Here is a 21,618-nt window from a genome sequence, read left to right as displayed (position 1 = left end):
TATGTATTTTTTGAAGAACATTTATCTAAAAAGGTGGATTATTATGGTTTCTATTTTGTTATTTTTGTTTTTTTGGTAAAAATTATATTTTGTTGTTGATAAAGTATATTTACATTTTATTTACTTAGACGCGCTCGTACTTATTGATTCCGGGATACTCAAAACGGTAGAGCTAACACGTTGACACGGTGCGTTTGGTATTTAGTCCACGATCCGACAACACAACACTTGCGTTCTGGAAAGCATTATATATTTTTTTCTTCTTCTTTTCCCCCAAAAATAAAAGAAAAAACAGTTGCCACTGTTCTACAAATTGTATTTTTTTAAAGTACAAATTGTATTTGATAATAAAACAAATTAATAAGCACAAACGGACAGTACAAACTTACAATGTAGTTCAAATCGAGTTGCGGTTGAATACTAACTGATGCAGCAACCTACCAAGAGCCTTTTTTTATTTTAGACAAAACAATATTCTTAGATAAATGCATTGAAAATACATTTTAGAAATGTGTGGCAATGTTCATTTAAAAAAAAGAAAAAATTGACTACGCTACAGATTTCGCCGATAAAACCTTCACCCAGAGCCAGAAAATGTTACAAGATATTTGATAACTTACAAAAAAAAAGGAACCATATTACATCACTATCACAATCTTTCTTCCTTCTTCATAATTTTCAATTTGGAAGGTTTTCTTTCTTCCTTGAAATTTTCTCTAATATCTTTCTTACTTCTATTTACTCCGCATTAAGCCTAAATAGCTTCTTCTGCTTTTGATTTGTATAATTTCAAAAAGAATGGGGCAGTTAAATAACGAGAAACTGACCTTTTTGTTTAGTCCATAGCCGTTTTGTTTTTCCGACCCGTTAAAGGCTTTGGTAATCCATCAAAAATAGAGCTTGTAATAGCCGCAGGTGTAAGCAAATCAGGTTTTAAGCTCCATTTAGAAGTTGGCCACAGAGACAATGAACCGTTACTGCTGTTACCGTCTGGATCTTGTAGACTCGATGCACTCGACGATTTTCTTACACTGCTGAAGCTGTCTGAAACTGGAGCATCCATCAAGTTGATTGGTACCGGATTGAAATTACCGGTCTCAGATTCTGCTGATAGATTGGTTCTGCTTGAGGCTTTCGATCTCAAAGCTAATCCTTTTCCGGCTATTGATAAAAACCCGCCATTGCTGCTACTGTTCTCTTCTTTCAATAGAAGTTCTGGAGTCCGGGATGTAAAATCGGCTTCAGATTTTTGACGTCTTCTTATAAACTTATCCGAATTCTGCTCTTGGTGGGTATTGTTATCGGGTGATTGGTTGACCTCTTCGAGAAGTGCATTGACCAAGCTTCTTGATTTCCTGTGATGGTTCAAGGGAGTGTTTGTGGATGGGAAAGGTCTGAGATACTGATTGTCACCGTTGATCGAGAGACGATGAGAAGTTTCTATCTTGTAATGTCCCATTTCGAAGCACCCTCCTTCAGAAACTGTTCTGTTTGCTGGCTTTAGCCCATAATAACCTTGCAGTGAGTACATGGCTGGAGAAACTTTCTTTTCCGAAGGTTTCAATCTCAGGGACTGGAATGAGTCAAACACGTCGTTGTTGCTATGGTTTGGTGATTCCAGTTCGTGGCATGAACATCCCTCTCTGAAAACAAAAATCCATGTATTAGAGCCATGAAAAGAGGATTACTTGATAGTGAATATGCAGCTGAACCCCAACACACACAGCCAAAGACTCTACTTTTTTTGTCTCAATTATCAGAGCAACAACATAAGATGTTTCCTGTAGAATTTCGAGTTCTGCAGTAACATGAATAAAACAGGATCTGCTCTTAAAAAAAAAGCTTATTTAACGTAAACTGCTCTGCAATAAGAATCCGTGACTAGAAACTTAAAACCGACCTCGCATAGGTAAAGATGGGCATAAAATGAAAATTTTTTTCAGAAATTATTATAAGTACCCATGGTTTAAGGAGCCATTAGATAAACATGGAGAAGGAGGATGTCTTCCAGGTAACGGGATCTGGAGAGACTTGAGAGCAAACATTTGAAGATCAGTAACAAGGCCATTCATCTTTTTGACATCTGCGACCTGAGGTAGATAAATTTCATAAAATAACAAAAGAAAAAGGGATATTAGAATTTAAAACAACAACTGGAACAATTTATCATCAAAAGCATAACTTTTCCCTCATGTGTTCTTCATCATGCGTTCATTCCCAAAAATAAAAAAGAAGATAAAAAAATGTATTAGTGCCTTTTTTATACTAGTACCATTAATTCAATTTCTACCTTTATCTCTGATTAAAATACGGTTGTATGTCAGTCAAAGTCAAATATTCTCGAGCTGGAATTAGCAATTGCTACAATCAAACCTAATCTCATCGCCAAAATCGCAGAATTTTACCTCAACGCCGTATTTAATGGCAATGCCGGCGAGTGTATCGAACTTGGAGACGCGGTGCTCGATATAGCCACGGTCGGGAGAGTTTGGACCAGGAAATGGCGGGGAAGAACTGGAAGGTGGAGGAGAAGAGGTCGGCGACGGGATCCGGAGGATCTTCGACGGAGAAGATCTAGAAGGACTCCTCTCGCGGCAATTCTCAGATCGATCTAAGAATCCGTAACCATTGTCATCGCGGAATTTCCCGTTGCTATATTCTGGAGTCCCATTGCGACCAGAAAGCCTTCTCTCTCGATCCATAAACATTAACTCTCGAAGAATCCTACCTATTCTAAAACTAGATCTGATCAGAATTTCATCATCAGCTAGAGAAAATCGAAAAACGGTGAGGGAGAGATGATTAACAATGAAAAAGGGGGAAGAGAATGACGAATTAGGCGTCAAGCGATTAACGAAAGAGAGGTGAAAAAAAAAATTCGTGGACTAGAGAGTCGAATTTTCTCCGAGGATCCGATGGGAAATTTTCTTCTTTTTCCCAGATTTTCCGGGAAAAACGAACGAGAGATCTCTGTGCTCCTCTCTCGTCGCAGCGGTGGAATTATACCAAATTGTATTTAATATGACCTTAAAAATAGAAGAAAAACAATATCGGATGGAAATTATTGCATTATTAAGAATCTAAGAGTGTGCTTTAAAAAAATAAAACGCTTTACAACAACAAAACCAAAAAAAAAAACATGTACAGTAAATAATTGAACTGAAACAGCAAAAAAGTATTTATTATGTATGCTAAATTAACCCAAAAAAACGAGACCAAACAAAAAAAATACTTCAAGTTACTACATAAATATTTTTATATTTTTATATTATCAATTTTTGTTAAAAGCATTAATATCAGTAGCTTTCAGAAATTGTTTTTAACGACCAAACAAAATATTAAAAATAAATTGTTTTTGTTGACAAAATAAATAAATAAATAAATCAATTGTTTTTAATTGAATTGTATTTTCAAAATTAAGTAACCAGCTTTTTTAATAATAAAGTTTTTGAATACTTAAGAAAAAAGGTTGGTTAATTGAAGATTCTGATTGGGACACAAAAAATAATCTAAGTAAATACCAGCTTGCTTCTAGTGGATAAAATAAGAACTTTTTAAAGTCAAGAAAACAAGTCTGTATGTTTGACAAAAAAAAGTCGGTATAATGTCGGCGAGGACATGAGAGTTTTAAACAAGCCCACTGTTCTTTGCCTAAACAAAATTACACAGCTAATCAATAAATAGAACAATTTATTAGAGACGTATACAGCTTTACTTAATCTCGCTCTGATAGTGGTCCAACTCCTCCTCTGGCTCTGCGGTTTAACTGCTTGGTTAGAAAGAAATCAAGAATATAAGGATACAGTTTCGAGTTGTTTGAGAATTCAGAGTCTCACATCACATGAAAATCCTCACTCAAAGGTTTAGTTGAAACAGAAGAAAACAAAAGAAGAACTCCATTCAGGAGTAAAAGACTAGAGCCTATTTACATTATAGTACTCTAAACCACCGGAGATTGTTGTGCAAGACCATTTCAAAACGGCATAAAACTATGATCATATTATGGAAAAAGAAAAATTATTATTATCTCTGTAAGAATATATGAAACTTTCGAATTACCGAAAGGTTCTGTATAGTATAAAAACCATAGGACCAAAACAAATGATATCTTTTTATTCAAAAACAAAATATCATCAACAATGGGGATGTAGCTCAGATGGTAGAGCGCTCGCTTAGCATGCGAGAGGTACGGGGATCGATAGCCCGCATCTCCATTTTTATCCACATTTTTGGACTCGACCATAACCGGACTTCATTACAGGTACATTTTGGGGCCTGAATATAATAATAACTACGGCAGCCCAACCTTTTGTACTTTGTGCTTTGCACGTATGTATTGGGCTGTCGACAAAAATATTTTTAGAAACTAAAAAAATGGTGATCGTGCTTATGTAGATTCACGCCAGATTTCATTTGGAAGTCAATCTTCAGATTAATTTTGAAACCGAATCTAGCATTTAGAAATTAGAACAATTAATTCATAAACATATGAAATAAGGATCTGGATCTGAAACATGACAATGCTTACTAATTACATCTGAATCACCAAGTGATTTTGGATTCAAAAGAAGATAAAAAAAAAACAAATCTAAGTTAAAATGTAAAGAGCATATCAACACCAAGACGAGGAATTTTTGCACTTTACAGAGAGATGCTAGAAAAGGAAAAAGTCAAAAGGATAATGTTAAAAAAAAGAAAAATTTGCCCTCTTACGGTATTTCTTGATTAGCTTTGTAGATTTGTCTGTTGGGTTTCTTCTAGTTGCTCTGGTTGAGGAACTGAAACACCTCCATTCATTCTTGCTCGAGCTTCTGCAAACATTCTCTGTTGTTCCGCTGCTGCTTCCTCCTCCGTCATCTCTGCTCCGCTGTTCATTTTCACACTTCTCTGTGAATCTTGCTGCAGAATTTGCAAAAACGCAGGAAAATAATTTAGAACTTTTTAGTGTTTTATTTCCACGTCTGGCATTTAAGTAAATGGTGAAATGGGTTTACCATGGTTTCATATTTATGTTGCTCATAAGCGGCGTAGACTTCTTCGACGTATTCCCCAAAGCCGAGAACCTGTTTCATGTACAAGTTAAATGAACCAACCCACGATCACGAAAAAAAAAAACATATCTATAGTTCTGATGGGTATGTAAAACCGAACCTGTAGTGCTTTGAGTACATGCTCAGGTGCAATTGTTCTTTTATCCTCTTTGTTACAGACTTCATTAGACTCTGAGGATATAAGATTGATAAACTCTGCCACAATGTTTGTATAACGTTAGGAGGTTGAAACGATGATAAGCTTCATATAGCTCAATGATAAAGGGGATCTCTTGAGAAATCAAAAGACTAATCTTACCTACACAGCACTCGATCAGAAGATCTTGAGCATCTCTAGCAACACGAACATCTGCTGGTAACATCTCCTTTATAATTTTAGTCATGGTAGCTGAAATTGACAAGAACAAACACTGTTTTAGCAGACAAATATTAAGAATTAGAGGAAACAATGTCAACGATTCCATACTCCCAAAGAAGCTTATGATGCTTTCTTTTCACATCATGGGATTGAGTAACCTGAAGACATGGATAGAGCTACGCTTTACAAAAATCTAATCAATTTACCCACCAGAAAATCTTCAACTGCTAATTCTAGAGAGTGGAATCAAACTAGCGATACGGTTCAATTGACGGAAAAAATCTCCATAGATTATTAGCATGAAGATCGATCGAAAAGAAGGACAAGAGGCCGAACCTTTCGGTAGCGAAGCATCTTCCTTAGATTTTCCAACTATATCCATCGGATCCATCGTTTAACACTACAAGATCGCAAATTTAAAGCGAAAATCAGATATCACGGAACATTACTTGTACATGTGCATATAAAAAGAGAGAGATGTCGAGTACCGACTAACCTAGTATAAAACACGAATCAAAATCGGAGACAACGACGGAGATCCGGCGAGAGACGGGAAGTCGGACGGATTGTACGGAATCTTATCGGCGGATTTTCTCTCTCCTTCTCGCCTTTCTCTACGCAGAAGTCGATTAGGGCAAAACAGAAAAACCAAAAACAAGCGCGTGAATTCCACTCTTACTCCCAAGGTGGTTGACGGCGCGTAAGATTAGTACTGTATTTTCTTTTAAAACAAAATGGGCCTTTTACTAAATTTACATATATATAGGCCACAGTCTGACCCAAATTGAAGCTTACCCGACCCGTCTCAGCGCTCTCTTTATTTTCTTCTGTTTTTGATTTTGGAAAATCATCCAGTTCAAAAGACTAACTAGGTTGTGATGATGAAGTAGTGAAGGAAAACTTAATCTATTGTTAGTGATGTGGATAGTGACTTCAGTAATTTAACTAGATATTATATGGAAAAGTGAAGCAGAAAATTATAAGTTATATAATCATTGATTTTGAGTGAGCTATTCCAGATACTCTTTGCTCTTTGTCTCGACAATGTATCTATGGAATACCCAATACGGACGGTTCAACGAAGCCAGAATTTATATAAAAAAAAAACGTGTCCCACCATGCACAGACTAGCCAAGACATGCCAAGATCGGTTTTAGAATCTTTCAACCTTTCATTATTGTATATGCATGTATAAATTCTATTATAGCATAAATCCGACTAGCGTACATATTCATGAATCATGTACATCATATTTGATTCGGTCATAACATTATATTTATTTATTTTTTGTTTGGGGGTATACCTACTATAGAGTATATATGATACGAGTTTAGAAATCAGTGTCGGCACTAGCACACAAAACTACTAAAATACAAAGTCAGTGTCTGGTGAGCTCGCTAGCTCTGATCATCGGCTGCCATGATCCGGATCATATGGGTCATCAATTAATAAATAAAAAAATCGCTATAGGATCTTTAAATGTGTTGTTCTGTTAAACTCGTAACCTGATCCACATTGTCAACAAAATCGTGTGAGAGAGAGAGAGAGAGAGCTAGAGAGAGAGAGAGAAATAGGCAAATCACAAATGGTATCTCATCAGATTCTGGTTGACTGTTTCAAACTTCATCACTCTGTTTCCTTATTTTATTTTTTTACTAATTTGGTGTGAATTCATATAGTTTACATCTACTCCAAAATCTCAGATTCCTCTTTGTCCCAGTTTTTTCTGTAGATTCATCATGCATGTGTATTTATATAGAGTAGGTTTTGGTCCATTTGCGTTTGTCTCGATTACTAAGGTAGTGAAGATCCAGCTATTACTAGTTCTGGTTCTTGTTTTGACCATTTGATTTTTTCAGATCTGAGATTTATTGTTTGCTCCAACTCGGAAAATTTATTCCGCTTTCTTTTTCCATTCTATTTCAATGGACATCAGTTTGAGGAAACTATAGAAAGAAAAAAAAGAGTGAAAGTCGCTGGAGGCAGCGGTTCATCGATCTCTTCCTGGGATTTTTTGTTTTTTTGGTTGCTGGAAAGAAATTCAAAAGCATGAACAGATCGATAAACCTCTGCATCCAGCGTTTGCCTCTTTGTCAACCATCATTTTTCAATCCGTTTTAAGAATAGTTTTTTTTTTTTTGTTATTGACTTGCGAATTTACAAGCACTTCTTCCGCTCACTGATTCTCTCGTTTAGCTACAAAAAAAAAAAAAAAAATTGGAATTTAATAATTCCCCATTCGTTTGTTTTTGAGAAAGTGAGGGAAAACAGAGTCCAGTCAGAGTATTTTCTGGTAAATTCAACTGAAGATAATGGAATTTGAGAGCAGATACATATGTGACTGTTTCTGGCGAGAATTCAATATATGTTCATAGTTGACTGATATGCCTTTTGCTCTGACTTAATGTTATCCAGTGGATTTTGAGTCAGATATATTAAAAAAAAAAAGACTTCAGATTCTTTTGAGAGAAAAGAATATTATAGGTTGCTTTCTTGGTCTGACCCAATAATGTGTCTTGAATGATTTCTGTTTTGGTTTCATGTATCAAAGAGTCTAAGCTTCATTGTAGACATTCTTCGTCTAGGAATGTGTTTGAACTCCATGGATTCTCCGGTTTAGCTGATGCAATAGAATCTGTTTATTTTCTTTTTACTATTATCTTCCAGTTTTGCTCCTTTAGAACCGGTTTCTCAATGACTGTGTTTGATGTAATCTCTTGGTTTCATAAATGTATACAAGTTTTACCACATTGAGATCCCTTACTTTTGCCTTCCTTTTTGGTCAATTCCTTACTTTTTGCCTTCTAAATCTTGTTTTCTCTCTTGTCTTCTTTTTTCGTTAATTATTTTTCCAGTGAAATTCCCCTTTGGAATATGCAACGCTACTTCTTGTTACTGAAGCATTGCTACTGTATGAAAGATGATTTGGTGTTAAAATATTCATCACCAAGAATCAGTATTCCAAAAAAAAAATTAGCGCCGCCATGCTTTAAGATGGTTCTAGTTATTGGTTGCTACATCAAAATGTAAACGCCAACATTTATCATATATCGGCCAAAGTAATGAAGTCCCTTACTTTTTTGCTTGTGTGTTTGAACATAATATTTATCTTTTTTTTTTTAAAAAAAACACCTATAAAATTGATGGCTAATGAGGACTTACGGCTTGTACTCGATCAAATACACCTTTCAATTCCTTTCAACATAAACGCAAAGTGCCAAAAAATTATTTTCAATTCTTTAAACAAAATTATGATTTTCCTTTCAATAAGGAATAAACTAATCAATGATGTTGAGTCGAAGTTCGTAGCAAAAGTAAAAAAAAAACAATGTTAATTCGAAGTTGTATTACGGCCCGTTATACGTAATCACCTTACCCACTTTACAAGCCCATTACATGGAGTTAGGGTTTCCTACATTCTTTTCTGGTGAAGCAGTTCTATAAAGCCCTAACGTCTCATGGTTTGGGAACGATCTTCATAAACCCTACTTTGTTGCCGCCACTCTTGCGCCACTTTTTACTTGAGCTAGCTAAAAAAACATGGGAAGCGATACCGAAGCAGAGAAGTCGATTCAAAAGGAAAAGAAGAGGGTTATTTCTCTTGCGCCTATCGCTAAACCTCTTGCCGGAAAAAAGCTTCAGAAGAGGACTTTTAAACTCATTCAAAAAGGTACGAATCGGAAATTTATCTCTATTTAATAGTGTTCATGTTAGTTTCCTTTGTAAGGTTTCTTTAACAAAATTTCCTCTCTAATATGTATTGGTTTATAATTTTTGTCAGCTGCTGGACAGAAATGTTTGAAGAGAGGCGTAAAGGAAGTGGTGAAGAGTATCAGACGTGGCCAAAAAGGGTTAGTTTTTCTTTTCGCTTTCATGTGAGTTTTTGCGTCTTGAATGTGGCATATGATTGATTGTGTTGCCATTTCTTCTAGTTATAGTTTTTTGGTAAAGTCCGTGTACAATTAAGCCGATGCTCTGGATTAAACATAATGAATGTAGCATGGTACTGTGCACGAAAATTAATCTATGGATCGACATGTCTGCCATCTCTGAGATCATTTGATGATGAGACGGCCTGGTTTAGATCCACATTGTCTTTGTTATTTGTTGATCATCTTTAGTATGCATACTGGTTAGGTTTCTTCTGTCTGAACATTCATTGTAGTTGCATCTATTATCCGTGTACAATTAAGCCGATGCTCTGGATTAAGAATGAATGTAGCATGGTACTGTGCACGGAAACTGAGCTTAAGCGGATCGACATGTCTGCCATCTCTGAATTTTGTGATGAGAGGGCCTGGTTTAGATCTACATTCTTTGTCTTTGCTTTTGCTTAGTGTCTGAGGTCATTAGTTGAAATCCATAGTTGCAATGTTTGATAAACAGCTACGATTTGTCTTGTTTATATTCGTGTACAACTAAGCCGATGCTCTGGATTAACCATAGAATGAAGTTAGCATGGTACTGTGCACGTAAACTGAGCTAAAGCGGATTGACATGTCTGCCCTCTTTGAGTTTCTTTGATTTGAGGGCCTGGTTGAGATCCACATTATACGTTTTTGTTTGTGATTATGTTTGTAAGTATGTTTTCATGTTCGACAATGGCCATTGTCATGTTGGCAATTTCCTTTTCAATGTGAAATCCGTGTACAATTAAGCCGATGCTCTGGATTAACCAGTATGAATGTAGCATGGTACTGTGCACGGAAACTGAATCATGTGTTTGAAATGTCTGTGCCCTCTTTGAGCGCCTCATTGGTTCTTTGATTTGCGGGCCTGGTTTAAACTCACATTCTCTTGTTTGATTTTGGCATAAAAATGATTACTTCAACTATTTATTACTCGAATTTGTGTTTTCTAACCGATCGTTCTTGTGCAGATTATGTGTTATAGCTGGAAACATATCTCCTATTGATGTGATTACCCATCTTCCAATCTTGTGCGAGGAAAACAGTGTTCCCTACGTATACGTACCATCCAAAGAAGTAAGCCCAACTGTTCTTCCTTTATTCAAATCTTTCTTCTTATGGATTGGTCTCTCGCGTCTAAGACAGTCAATTAATGTATCAGGATCTTGCGCAAGCTGGGGCTACAAAAAGACCAACTTGTTGTGTTTTGGTCATGCTTAAACCGGCAAAAGGAGAACTAAGTGCTGAAGATCTTCAGAAGTTAAAGACAGACTACGAGCAAGTTGCTGACGATGTTAAAGAGCTTTCATCTTCTGTAATCTGATTAGAAACTAGAATGAAGAACAAAAAGACACACTAACATGTGTTTCTGTTGTGCCTTGAGGGTTGGTTAATGAATATGATGTGATTTTGAGGCCTTGAAGTTGCTTTGCACAATTATTCAATTTTACGGACGATTTATAGTTTTAGTTTTGTCTTTTGTGGTAGTAGTTTGGAAATATAAAGAAAAGTTCTGAAAATTTACGACTGTTAAGATTAGTAAATTATAAATGTGGTATGAAAAGTGAATGAGAAAGCTTCAGGTGAAAGTAATATTTATTGAAATGTAGTGGAGTACTAATCGATTTCTTCATCGATGACCTGTTTTAATTTTCTGTTGGACCCAAATTATATTGCGTATATATCTTAGGATCGTTTTCTTGAAGTCTGTTGAGTAGAAGTATTTTATTTTCCCAATGTTTTTATGATCATATTGAATAATAAATGTATACTGTTGTAAGTTAAACAGATGAAGAAAATGTCTTTAATAACTTTTGTCCTGTTTCGCCACCTGGTTTAAGATTCTGATTCTGATTCCACTCGGGAATTGGAATGTTAGAGTAGAATAGTAAAGTAACTGGGTCCAACTGTAAATAACATAAGTTATGTGGGTCTCCTGCGAACAACTTGAAAAGTAATAAGAATCAAAATGCTTTATTATCTCAGTTAAAATATTTGACTTCATTCACTTCTCCACACAGAGATTATTACTTGAGGATGGAGGAGGCACGAGAATCGCCGGCGGATCACGGCTTTTATATGCCGGCGGAGTGGGAAACTCATGCCCAAACTTGGATCGGCTGGCCTGTAATTCTCTCTCTTTCTCTTTTTCGTTTTTCCTTTATCAATAGAGAATGTTTGTTCCTTGATAAGCGAAATTAAAAGAAATTCGACGGCGATTCTCGAGAACTGAATCTCGCTGCTCAAACTTCTGCATGTAACCTTCAATTTCATGCTTTTTTTTCTGAATCATGCTCGTAATTGTTCTATGTTTCGACGAGGTTTAGCTTCTAAACACTTGTCTATTTTTCCCCTAAGAATGTTTGTGAAACGTTTCAATTCAAGTTAGCACATTGATATGTTATGCGTTGAGATCTGTAACATTGAATCTGTATACAAGCTCTTTGTTACAGATTCTGCAAACAAAGCAGAATTTATAGTATTTTTAGTTTAGGTTTTATCCATGTTCTTTTGCCCATTCTATCTAGAATACTACATATGATATCTGACCAAATGATTATGTTAGATTCGTGTGATCGCTGTTAACATGAATCAAACAGTGTTATTTCTAACTCCAAACCGATTTGTGATTCTTGATCTGGGTTTTAAGCTGACATAAATGGCTGCAGGAACGGCAAGATAACTGGCGGCACAACGCTATACCGGCACAACGAGTTTTTGCAGATGTTGCCAAGGCGATCTCAAAGTTCGAACCTGTGACAGTTTGTGCAAGCTCGGCTCAGGTTTGTGCAGAATCATACCGGAAACAGAAAAAACATCTTCGGGTTTCTATAAACAAATGTACTAATCAGTCTTTGCTTCCATGAATGTGTTTGTCTTTAGTGGGAAAATGCAAGGAAACAGCTTCCAGAGGATGTAAGAGTTGTTGAGATGAGCATGAATGATTCTTGGTTCCGTGACTCTGGACCAACTGTGAGTTCTTAATCTCTTCCCTTTTTTTTTTACTGTTACAAAACACCTTCTAACATCTCTTGTTACAACCCTTTATCTCACTGAACTTTGTTTGTTTCTCGCTCTCTATTTTACAGTTTGTTGTGCGGAAAAGACCTTTAAAACTCAGTTCTCTTAACCGTAACATCGCTGGAATTGACTGGAATTTCAATGCCTGGGGAGGTAAGGAATCCTTTTTCCATTCTCTAGCATCTGTAGTGACTGCTTGACACATTTTGGACTTTTGCAGGAGCTGATGAAGGTTGTTACAGTGATTGGAGTCATGACCTTCTAGTTTCAAAAAAGGTTGTTTTTCCGGGAAATAAAACCCACTCATAATTGGTATTCATATTACTCTCCTTGGCTTGTTTCAAATATTGATTTGCTCTTTTCTTCACCAATCCACCAGATTCTCGCTGTTGAACGAATTCCAAGATTTCAACACTCGATGATTCTTGAAGGAGGCAGCATCCATGTCGACGGGGAAGGTTTGTAAATACATTTCATTGCAACTTCAAAACTGAATAACGAGAAAACCAGACTATTTGAGTTTATTATTGTTCACAATTCTTTTGTCGCTTTGCTTATTCCGCCTCCTGTTTCTACATTCTTTCAGGAACCTGCCTTGTCACAGAAGAATGTCTTTTGAACAAAAACCGGAACCCTCATATGAGTAAAGAGCAAATAGAGGAAGAACTCAGAAAGTATCTCGGAGTACAAACATTTATCTGGCTTCCTCGTGGTCTCTATGGTAACTCCACTTCGCTCTATCTACCATACTCGACATGACTCTCATACGAATTCGACAGAAGTTTTCAATCTTATCCAAAATTTGCTTTTGGTATATCGATGTTACAGGTGATGATGACACAAACGGCCACATTGATAACATGTGCTGCTTTGCTAAACCGGGAGTTGTGCTATTATCTTGGACAGACGATGAAACTGATCCTCAATACGAAAGATCCGTAGAAGCTCTTTCGGTAATCTCAAACTCCATTGATGCTCGTGGCAGGAACATTCAAGTCGTCAAACTTCACGTCCCTGGACCGCTTTATATGACCGAAGAAGAAGCTTGTGGAATCATTCAGGCAACGAATTCTAACTGGAAAAAACAAAACAACTTGGAGCTGTTTTTTTTTTTTTTTTGAATCGAGTTGAAAATGTGGATCACAATGTTGCAGGAAGGTGAAGCTAAACCAAGGCTTGCAGGGACAAGACTCGCAGCATCGTATGTGAATTTCTATATAGCTAACGGAGGAATAATCGCACCGCAATTCGGTGACGCAGAACGCGATAAAGAAGCGATTCGTGTCCTCTCAGAGACATATCCTCATCACTCGGTATTTAACTATCTCCGATTCATATAAAGAGAGTAAATTTTTAACCGTTTTGATTTTGGTTCTTATTCCTTCGTGTTATGGGGTTTTCTGGAAGGTTGTGGGAATCGAGAATGCAAGAGAGATTGTTCTAGCTGGAGGAAACATACATTGCATTACGCAGCAGCAGCCTGCGGAGCCTAACTCCGTAATCGAAAACGGCCACTGACGGTGTTCTCCACGCGCCGCCAAGGATTGAAGATCGTTCGTTTTTATGAATCCTAGCCGTTAATTTGGTTTGAACATTAATTTGATTCGCGAGAGAGAACAAGAACCGTACGATCGTTCCAGACGTAAATGTATTTATAGTTCGTTGACTAAGAAATTCGATGTATCGGTTTTAAGTTCGGATCGGTTTGTCCTATTAATCATAGAAAACCCAATCTGTCGGTTTTAGGGATCAAATAAATCTTGCATAATGAACCTTTTTTTTTACAAATTACAACACATAATGAACCTATTATATCGTTATTATTTGTAATTTGTTATATTAGTTCATAATTCATACCCCATGATGGATTTTGTTATGTCATTACGAAATGAGAGTAGCTAAGAAAGCTGATTTGTTGTCTTTTGGTACGACTATTAGCGTAATGGTTATTCACCCAAACCAATTGAGTCAACCGTAAATTGACTAAGAGTGTATTTGATTAATAAAAAAAACACGGAATGCTGTGCCCGTCTCGTATAAGCTGACCTGACATGAATGCTTCAGCTCCAAATCTCTTCTCTTCCTCCATATAATTAAACATACAGAATAAGAAAGCGAAGAAAAACTTGGGATCTGGAAAATGCGAATCTGAAGGATCTTCGAATTGTGCAATCTTCAGATCGAAAGGTCAAGAGAGAGAGAGAGAGACTGAGGAAGGAGGTGCGTTTTTAATTCGTGAGCATGGGCTGTTCGTTTTCGGGGTTGAATGCGCTTTACGACGCCGTCAACGGTGGAGGCGACGTCTGGATCAATGAAAATCGGTTCAGGGTCGTTAGGCAGCTCGGCGAAGGCGGTTTCGCATTCGTCTTTTTGGTTAAGGAGATTGTCGCCGACGCTTCCTCCGCCGCATCCGGTGGCGGTCTGGCGAAGAAAGTCAAGGATCCAGCTCATCTCTCCGGTTAGTATTGATCATTTCTCTGGATGTTTCTCGGTCGTGATCGCTGATCTGGTAGTCCTTGATCTGCGTTTTTTTTTATCTCGATTGAATCTGATCTCCTGTTTCTGATTAGATTTGTTTTCCTTTTCGTTTGCTATCCGCTTGTGATATTTAGATCGGGCAGTGGGGTTTGAAGATTGAGAGTTTGTATCTGCAGGAACAATGAGAAATTGTTTCAGGAATCTAATCTACCTTTTATCAATGTAGGAATCGTATGATTGTTTTTAGCTCGAAATCTGCTAATCTTGCTCCACAGTTTGACTGTAGGCCAGGAAATTTTGATCTTGTATAGCTGTATTGATCTGAAATTTTGGTCTTCCTGATCTTCGTTTGTAAGGTCTTGCTGTCGAATTAATCATTAATCATCTAGTTGAATTAGGATGATAGACAAAACATTGTGATCACGGTGGGTAAATCCAGTTTTGGCTTTGAATGTACATTTTATAGCTGTTTGATCCATAATGCATCTGAAATTATGGTATTCCTGAGCTTGGTTTGTCATAGGTTCATTGGCACTAGATATTGACTGGTTGAGCTGGCTTGGTGCTTTAACATCTTTCATATTTTTCCCTTGACTAAGCTCAATTTATCCCTGATTTCCTTGTAGCTGATGGAACCTATGCTATGAAGAAAGTTCTGATTCAGAACAAGGAGCAACTGGAATTGGTGCGGGAGGAGATCCGTGTTTCGTCATTGTTCAACCACCCTAATTTGCTTCCTCTCCTTGATCATGCTATTATTTCTGTTAAGGTAGATAAGCACTGGGTCTGGAACTTTCATGGTTGATGCTTTTTATGTGCTATTTGTTTCTTTAGGTTTCTCATGTAAAGTCTGGTTTAGAAAGTGTGGTGCTTTTGATTTGGTTAGGACGGCCAAGAGGGTGCTTGGAAACACGAGGCATTCTTGCTATTTCCTGTACACTTGGATGGTACCTTGCTGGATAATTCCACATCGATGAAGGCTAAAAAGGAAACATTCTCAACAACTGATGTTTTGCATATATTCCGTCAGGTAACAATATAAATCCATCTTTGGTTTCTATGGTCTAGCTTGTTAGTTTTTAACTTTGGTTTTCTGCAGTTTTCTTCTTCGTTTGCAACTAACGATTATGTTATATATATGCCTGTTTCGTTTAGTCACTGTATGATTAGTCATAAATTGCAAGTCTTTTGATCGGCAAAAGAGTTTCTTATTCCACTGCAGCTTTGTGATGGACTCAAACACATGCACTCTCTGGAGCCACCATATGCTCACAACGATGTCAAACCTGGAAACGTGCTCTTAACGCGTAGAAAAGGACAGCCTCCTCTTGCGATATTGATGGACTTTGGGAGTGCTCGTCCATCACGGAAGCAAATCCGCTCCCGTCAAGAGGCCTTACAGTTACAGGTTCTGTATCCATCCTATGTTCATGTTTGTATATATTTCTTAAAGTTGTTGTCTTGCAAACTCCTCAAGTTTTTCTGGACTTTTGTAGGAATGGACATCTGAACATTGTTCAGCACCCTTTCGAGCTCCCGAGCTCTGGGATTGCCCAAGCCATGCAGATATCGATGAGAGAACAGATATTTGGTCACTAGGTTGCACATTATACGCAATAATGTAATACAGTCATCCCTCTAAGATTAAACAAGTCGTAGTTAATTGAAGATGGAGTTTTGTGGATATTCATTTTGTTTTTTTGGGTGTGTGCAGGTACGGTGTGTCTCCATTCGAATACGCACTTGGAGAATCTGGTGGAAGTCTTCAGCTTGCAATCGTGAACGCTCAGATAAAATGGCCAAACGCTGGACCAAAGGCTTCTTATCCTGAAGCTCTTCACCAGTTCGTGACTTGGATGCTGCAACCGCAGGCTGCGGTCCGACCGCGCATTGACGATATCATCATCCATGTCGACAAATTGATCGCAAAATTCACCAAATGATTCCTAATTCTGATCGTTTTCTAAAATGGTGAAAGAAAAGAAAAGGATTCCTATACATTGCTTTGGCTTTTTCTTTTTATATATATATATATATATATGTTTAGCTATTCTTAAAAATCTCAATTTAGATACATATTTAACAGTCTGCATTACGTCGCTCTCTTCGACGTCTTCGTAATGTATTTTGAAACTATTAGGATTCGTGCCGGGGGTGCTTTGTTTCTTTTTTTTTTAACTTTGGGAAGCAATAAAAATTTCTGAAGGACAATATATATACTAGTATACAGTACTTGTCTTAATACTGTTACAATGATTTCTTTCTGTCTCGTTACGAAGGATATTATTTACTTTCTGTTTAAGTTTTCCTTGGTTGAATGTTGAGATCAGACTATGACCGGATGGTACAGATATTGGTTATAAATGTGCACCGAAAATGCTGAAATATTGGTTATTTTAGCTGTAACGAAATTTTTTTGAAGATTTTTATTTAGATTATGATCAGACAGGTTTCTTACATGTTTACTTTCATCATGTGTTTAATTAACACTAAAGACATGACTTACTTTCCTCTGTCGATTAACTCAATATCAGTGTCACATTATTGTGCTCTTTTCCCAACTGAACTAATAAGAGTGAAACAGAATTTTTGAAAAATGACACAATTTGCAGTAAAATTATAGCTTTTATTTTGCATTATAGCTATATAAACTTATGTAGTCGTTTAAAACTGGATGAATTTATGCGATTGTTTTTAAAATGAATGAATTTACTGATATCATATTTTAAAGTTATAAGAATTTGTAGATTATTAAGTACTGGTTTTAATTGATTTTGATGATTACTGGCCAAAATGTTGTTAATCGATTAGAGGATCTTGAATTTTATGTATCAATTCTAAAATCAACCTCATTTTATATTTTAATCTCAACAGTTAAATTATAAAATTAATCCGATTGTCCAAAATCATAAAGCTGTGGAAGAATTATATTAGTCTGTGTAGTTCTATAACTTTTGTTACCATTTTGCTTAGGTATAAATCATTTTCCCAATATCATATATTTTTATTCACCAGTCTCAAAATCTCAACCAATTTAGGAGAATCACTACTTTATCTTTGTTGTCAACTACTACAACTTGATAGAAAATATGTATCATATAAAACTCGTCTAAGCTATAGTGGAGTATGTTTTAAGATATGTATAAAGAGAGAGAGAAAAAAAAGATATGTATAAAGGATTGTTCACTAGGTACAGTGGTACACATAAATACGTTGCCGTAGATACCCATAATATGTTGTTGAAGGAGTTATTATTATTTTTTTGGATGAAGTTGTTTTTTCCCCCTTATATATAGAGAGAAAAGGACAAAATTCCACATACATATGCGTACGACCTTTTACTTTTACGGATTTGAGTCACTTCAAAGAAACAAAATAAATAAATTACGTTAGTCAATTTCTGGAAGATAAATGTCTGATCACTATTTATTTCACTCTCAGTAAAATTATTATTTAAGTGTACACTTCTGTCTTCTGTAACTCTAAAAGTAAGAATATCTACAGTTCCCCACTTCCCCCACCACCCAAATTATGATCATACCTCATACCTATACGGCTATACCTCTATATTTCCATTTTCATAAACCAATAAAACCAATTTTATCTAATAATAGTTACAAATAATAAAGAATTTAGGTTGACAAAAATAATAACAGGGAATTTCAAACATTTGGATATAACATGCCTTTTTCAAAATATACCAAGTTCATCATTTTTGATGTAATAACATAACTGAAAATTTTAATTTCTGCGATATACATATATATATATATATATATATATATATTCATACAGTTATTAGACATAAAATTCTTACGTTACGACTACAATAACGAATAGTAACTTTCTCTTTTGAATAATGAAAATGACTCGTTACGTTATAAAGCAGTGTTAACAAACCACAATTATGTTGTAAGAAAACATTCCACAATTATTTAGCAATATTAGTAAATAGTACCTATTGTAGATTTCCAATGATCATTCATACTATTTGTAAAGTTATACTAGTCATCTATCTAACTGAACTAGAAAACTATCCTTTTATCGTCATGAATCATTCAACATCGTTTTTTATCAGATCGTATTAAGTTTATAATTATTCTACATCGCTGCTTGATCTTGAACTGGAATTCAAGTGATAGCCTGTAACAAAAAAAAAAGGTAACATTTAATCCAAAAATACGCGTGAAGAAAACGAAGTTAAATGAAACCTAATAGAGGTGCATTTTCTGTATTTTTAAAAAATATATATATTTATTTTGCTGCTGTGACAAAGTAAGCGAGAGATGTTTGAACTTTTTGAGGAAGAGAAAGGACTTAACAGTAGTAAATTAAAGGAAGACAGAACAGCGCAAGTCACAGGGATATAATCTTTGGTACTCCTTATTTAATGTTCATTACACATTTTCCAACATTTTCTCACCAGATTAAAATCATTCTTTCCCAACCATATTGATTCAATTGGAGAGATCAATTCGCAAAAACAGAAACATAGTAATAAAAAGGTTGGAAACATTCTTCCTTTGCACTTTCGTTCGTTATAAGTGTTGTCCTCTATATTCTTTCATATTAAAATATAACATCGATTAGTATTGGTACATTGTATATGTACATACTACATTCTCGTTTTGAATACACTCTCGTAAAGCATTGATATAAATTTGGCACTCCTTATGTACATCATAATTTTTTACAACTTTCTCGCAAATTTAGACAATAATGTTTCATTGTTGTCAAAAAAAAAAAAAAGACAATATCGTTTCACTAGGCACTCTTTATAATATCTTCTATCCTAATGTGAAAGTCTAATGTGCAATAGGCCAACTCAATGACAACTAAAACTACATTTGTAAGTAATACTTGTTATTTTTTAAAAAAAAAAGATATGACGTTTAAAGTTATTGCATTTAAAAAGATGCTACCTCTGCGAGATGAGAGATTTCACTTTCTCTCCTTCACGGCTTCTAGCTGGACTCTTGCTGTTCTCATCAACTCTCTCCATTTATGTCTCTCTCTCTCTCATTTTGTTTTCTTAACATTCAATTTTTACTGAGTTTTTCTTATTTTTTGTGGTAAAATTCTTGTTAAGGCTTAAACTACCAAAGTACACATGAATGTAAGAGCCTTATGATTATGCAAATGAGAAATTGACTAGTTTAAGTAAAATAGTTTTCGATTAGTTGAACAATGGTTTTCAAATACCCGAACACGTCACTTTGTAGTGAATATTGCTCTATGTTTTCTAAAACCTAACCCATGTGTGTTTCGCAATACTTAGAAACTTTTTTTTTATCAACCTAGAAACTTTTTTGTTAGTCGTCTAATTAATTAGAAATTATATATGGATTGACCTTTTTAATCTGTAATTAAGAACACGATAAATATTTCAATTTCACTTACAATTATTTGCTTTAACAAATAATTTAATATTAATTCAAGCTCTAATTCGATTGTTTTTGAGCTGTAAAAAAAAGTTTGATTTGTTTTTTTTTTTGCAAAGATTGTCTAATTTTATTTTATTTAAATATCGGATGGGTATGTTTGTCACTTGTCTTGTATTATTTAATTTGTATATATAAATTTAGGGTCGTGAGCTGTTATTTGGTCAGAAAGAGGATGAGAGATAAATAGCAATTCTCAGGTGTTTTAAATACAACCTCTTCTCCATCTCTATCTCTTCCACCCAACTCCTCCCCTTATCTTTTTAAAAGTCAGCCTCTAATTATCTTTTAATTCTCTCCCACCCCCAAAAAAATAAACATTCCACTTTTCTTCTCTCTTTTTTTGGACAGAATATTCCCTTTTTTTTCAAAGTGAATAACTCTTAATTAAATTATTTTCTAAATAAAAATCAATTTTGAAGAAAACCTCTTATCTTGTCTTTTATAATCAAATGAATATACATACATACAGACACACACACGCTTACATCTTATATATACACGCTTACATATATGTCCATATATATACATATGCTTGTAGGATTGTTTTCTTAACATCTCAACTTCTTGTTGTTACTGTCTCACTTTAGGGTTTTCTTTTGTCGGTCTCTTTTGTTGGGTCTCTTTGTTTATTCTTCTGTTTATTTACTATATAGATAGGACACTAAAACAAAAGAAATAAAATCATATTTAAAATGGAGTCAGGAAAGGTCTTTGGATCCGATGAGGATTCTCGCAGCTGTGAATCTGGATGGACAATGTATTTAGCCTCACCCTCTCACTATCATGACGACGACTGTTACTATGATGATGATAATGAAGATGAAGAAGATAGCGATGGTGGTGATTCAATGGATTCCGATGCATCTTCTGGTCCAATGGAAGCCACATCATGTCTCAAGCTTCCTCGAGAGATTGAGGAGCAAAACTCCTTAAAGAAGAAGAAGATGAAGACTAATGAAGAGATGGTTTTGGTGGAGACTAGGGTTCACAGCAACAATGATGGTGATGATGATGATGATGATGATGGTGATGGTGATAATCATGATTATGATCATGATGATTGTAATGATAGCTACAGTGCAGTTCATAGTTACGTTGGTTCGGTTAGACATGAAGGGTTAGTTTGATTTTTATTGACTTTATGTTTATGTTTGATTATTTAATATATAATGTTCCAGTGTTTTCGTTTCACATGATCGAATGTTATGGCCTTTGTGTCGCTCGCTACGTTTTGTTGTTTTATTGATGGAAAACTGTTATTTATTTCTACCTGATAAGTTGTTAATAATTTATTAAGCATTAAGTAACCTATTTACTTAATACTCATTACTCACTATGTTATTCTATTTAGAGAAGTG

The 21,618-nt window shown here is 35.5% G+C and overlaps 6 protein-coding genes and 5 non-coding genes across 13 annotated transcripts; 9 read left to right on the top strand and 2 right to left on the bottom strand.

The window, feature by feature from the left end:
* Window positions 1–283: 283 nt before the first annotated feature.
* Window positions 284–2,998, bottom strand: LOC18018311. Of its 3 annotated transcripts, none has more exons than XM_024156774.1 (4): window positions 2,406–2,998; window positions 1,960–2,090; window positions 828–1,643; window positions 284–437 (listed from the first exon to the last, which is right to left on the bottom strand). In XM_024156774.1, exons 1-3 carry the CDS (start codon window positions 2,706–2,708, stop codon window positions 836–838), a joined length of 1,242 nt encoding a protein of 413 aa, XP_024012542.1. In that variant the 5' UTR covers window positions 2,709–2,998; the 3' UTR covers window positions 284–437; window positions 828–835. The 3 variants fall into 3 exon arrangements, with proteins under 3 accessions (XP_024012542.1, XP_024012543.1, XP_006399307.1); XM_024156775.1 differs by having other exon boundaries at window positions 288–448; XM_006399244.2 differs by lacking the exon at window positions 284–437 and having other exon boundaries at window positions 569–1,643.
* Window positions 2,999–4,141: 1,143 nt separating this feature from the next.
* Window positions 4,142–4,214, top strand: TRNAA-AGC. The gene has a single exon. It is a non-coding gene; the product is annotated as a tRNA-Ala (tRNA).
* Window positions 4,215–4,506: 292 nt separating this feature from the next.
* Window positions 4,507–6,105, bottom strand: LOC18018310 (protein Dr1 homolog). The gene is made up of 6 exons (XM_006399243.2): window positions 5,906–6,105; window positions 5,746–5,809; window positions 5,350–5,439; window positions 5,152–5,246; window positions 4,995–5,063; window positions 4,507–4,899 (listed from the first exon to the last, which is right to left on the bottom strand). The coding sequence occupies exons 2-6, from the start codon at window positions 5,798–5,800 to the stop codon at window positions 4,726–4,728; spliced, it is 483 nt and encodes a 160-aa protein (XP_006399306.1). The 5' UTR covers window positions 5,801–5,809; window positions 5,906–6,105; the 3' UTR covers window positions 4,507–4,725.
* A 2,771-nt stretch (window positions 6,106–8,876) lies between these two features.
* Window positions 8,877–10,832, top strand: LOC18018308 (H/ACA ribonucleoprotein complex subunit 2-like protein). The gene is made up of 4 exons (XM_006399241.2): window positions 8,877–9,079; window positions 9,191–9,260; window positions 10,289–10,394; window positions 10,480–10,832. The coding sequence occupies exons 1-4, from the start codon at window positions 8,950–8,952 to the stop codon at window positions 10,639–10,641; spliced, it is 468 nt and encodes a 155-aa protein (XP_006399304.1). The 5' UTR covers window positions 8,877–8,949; the 3' UTR covers window positions 10,642–10,832.
* Window positions 9,397–9,503, top strand: LOC112086994. Its single transcript, XR_002899843.1, has one exon. It is a non-coding gene; the product is annotated as a small nucleolar RNA snoR100 (small nucleolar RNA).
* Window positions 9,620–9,725, top strand: LOC112086995. The gene has a single exon (XR_002899844.1). It is a non-coding gene; the product is annotated as a small nucleolar RNA snoR100 (small nucleolar RNA).
* LOC112086993 lies at window positions 9,855–9,961 on the top strand. Its single transcript, XR_002899842.1, has one exon. It is a non-coding gene; the product is annotated as a small nucleolar RNA snoR100 (small nucleolar RNA).
* LOC112086992 lies at window positions 10,088–10,204 on the top strand. Its single transcript, XR_002899841.1, has one exon. It is a non-coding gene; the product is annotated as a small nucleolar RNA snoR100 (small nucleolar RNA).
* Window positions 10,833–11,302: 470 nt separating the features above from the next.
* LOC18018307 (agmatine deiminase) lies at window positions 11,303–14,122 on the top strand. Its single transcript, XM_006399240.2, has 10 exons — window positions 11,303–11,444; window positions 11,987–12,100; window positions 12,201–12,290; window positions 12,407–12,491; window positions 12,559–12,614; window positions 12,718–12,796; window positions 12,925–13,059; window positions 13,167–13,399; window positions 13,493–13,651; window positions 13,746–14,122. Exons 1-10 carry the CDS (start codon window positions 11,355–11,357, stop codon window positions 13,854–13,856), a joined length of 1,152 nt encoding a protein of 383 aa, XP_006399303.1. The 5' UTR covers window positions 11,303–11,354; the 3' UTR covers window positions 13,857–14,122.
* A 247-nt stretch (window positions 14,123–14,369) lies between these two features.
* LOC18018306 (probable serine/threonine-protein kinase DDB_G0291350) lies at window positions 14,370–17,041 on the top strand. The gene is made up of 6 exons (XM_006399239.2): window positions 14,370–14,796; window positions 15,443–15,585; window positions 15,703–15,846; window positions 16,039–16,224; window positions 16,313–16,437; window positions 16,531–17,041. The coding sequence occupies exons 1-6, from the start codon at window positions 14,580–14,582 to the stop codon at window positions 16,757–16,759; spliced, it is 1,044 nt and encodes a 347-aa protein (XP_006399302.1). The 5' UTR covers window positions 14,370–14,579; the 3' UTR covers window positions 16,760–17,041.
* A 3,911-nt stretch (window positions 17,042–20,952) lies between these two features.
* On the top strand, window positions 20,953–21,387 carry LOC112086858 (FK506-binding protein 3). Its single transcript, XM_024156939.1, has one exon. The coding sequence runs from the start codon at window positions 20,953–20,955 to the stop codon at window positions 21,385–21,387; it is 435 nt and encodes a 144-aa protein (XP_024012707.1).
* Window positions 21,388–21,618: the final 231 nt, after the last annotated feature.

The sequence above is a fragment of the Eutrema salsugineum genome, unplaced genomic scaffold, assembly GCF_000478725.1.
Source record: "Eutrema salsugineum unplaced genomic scaffold, Eutsalg1_0 scaffold_2, whole genome shotgun sequence".
Lineage (NCBI taxonomy): Eukaryota > Viridiplantae > Streptophyta > Magnoliopsida > Brassicales > Brassicaceae > Eutrema > Eutrema salsugineum.
Note: the sequence above shows the minus strand (reverse complement) of the source record. Positions and strands in the feature narration are given on the sequence as shown.

What these genes read in the sequence shown, in the direction of transcription:
- LOC18018306 (XM_006399239.2), top strand. Translation starts at nt 14,580, where the DNA reads ATGGGCTGTTCGTTTTCGGGGTTGAATGCGCTTTACGACGCCGTCAAC. An exon ending in GGATCCAGCTCATCTCTCCG is followed by an intron (nt 14,797 to 15,442) that starts GTTAGTATTGAT and finishes ATTTCCTTGTAG; the next exon opens with CTGATGGAACCTATGCTATG. An exon ending in TTTTGCATATATTCCGTCAG is followed by an intron (nt 15,847 to 16,038) that starts GTAACAATATAA and finishes ATTCCACTGCAG; the next exon opens with CTTTGTGATGGACTCAAACA.
- LOC18018307 (XM_006399240.2), top strand. Translation starts at nt 11,355, where the DNA reads ATGGAGGAGGCACGAGAATCGCCGGCGGATCACGGCTTTTATATGCCG. An exon ending in TTTGTGCAAGCTCGGCTCAG is followed by an intron (nt 12,101 to 12,200) that starts GTTTGTGCAGAA and finishes GTTTGTCTTTAG; the next exon opens with TGGGAAAATGCAAGGAAACA. An exon ending in AAGCTTGTGGAATCATTCAG is followed by an intron (nt 13,400 to 13,492) that starts GCAACGAATTCT and finishes ACAATGTTGCAG; the next exon opens with GAAGGTGAAGCTAAACCAAG.
- LOC18018311 (XM_024156774.1), bottom strand. Translation starts at nt 2,708, where the DNA reads ATGTTTATGGATCGAGAGAGAAGGCTTTCTGGTCGCAATGGGACTCCA. An exon ending in CCATTAAATACGGCGTTGAG is followed by an intron (nt 2,091 to 2,405) that starts GTAAAATTCTGC and finishes TATCTACCTCAG; the next exon opens with GTCGCAGATGTCAAAAAGAT. An exon ending in AATGGCTCCTTAAACCATGG is followed by an intron (nt 1,644 to 1,959) that starts GTACTTATAATA and finishes TTTTGTTTTCAG; the next exon opens with AGAGGGATGTTCATGCCACG.
- LOC18018308 (XM_006399241.2), top strand. Translation starts at nt 8,950, where the DNA reads ATGGGAAGCGATACCGAAGCAGAGAAGTCGATTCAAAAGGAAAAGAAG. An exon ending in TTTTAAACTCATTCAAAAAG is followed by an intron (nt 9,080 to 9,190) that starts GTACGAATCGGA and finishes AATTTTTGTCAG; the next exon opens with CTGCTGGACAGAAATGTTTG. An exon ending in TATACGTACCATCCAAAGAA is followed by an intron (nt 10,395 to 10,479) that starts GTAAGCCCAACT and finishes TTAATGTATCAG; the next exon opens with GATCTTGCGCAAGCTGGGGC.
- LOC18018310 (XM_006399243.2), bottom strand. Translation starts at nt 5,800, where the DNA reads ATGGATCCGATGGATATAGTTGGAAAATCTAAGGAAGATGCTTCGCTA. An exon ending in AGATGCTTCGCTACCGAAAG is followed by an intron (nt 5,440 to 5,745) that starts GTTCGGCCTCTT and finishes TGTCAATTTCAG; the next exon opens with CTACCATGACTAAAATTATA. An exon ending in ATGTACTCAAAGCACTACAG is followed by an intron (nt 5,064 to 5,151) that starts GTTCGGTTTTAC and finishes TACATGAAACAG; the next exon opens with GTTCTCGGCTTTGGGGAATA.
- LOC112086858 (XM_024156939.1), top strand. Translation starts at nt 20,953, where the DNA reads ATGGAGTCAGGAAAGGTCTTTGGATCCGATGAGGATTCTCGCAGCTGT.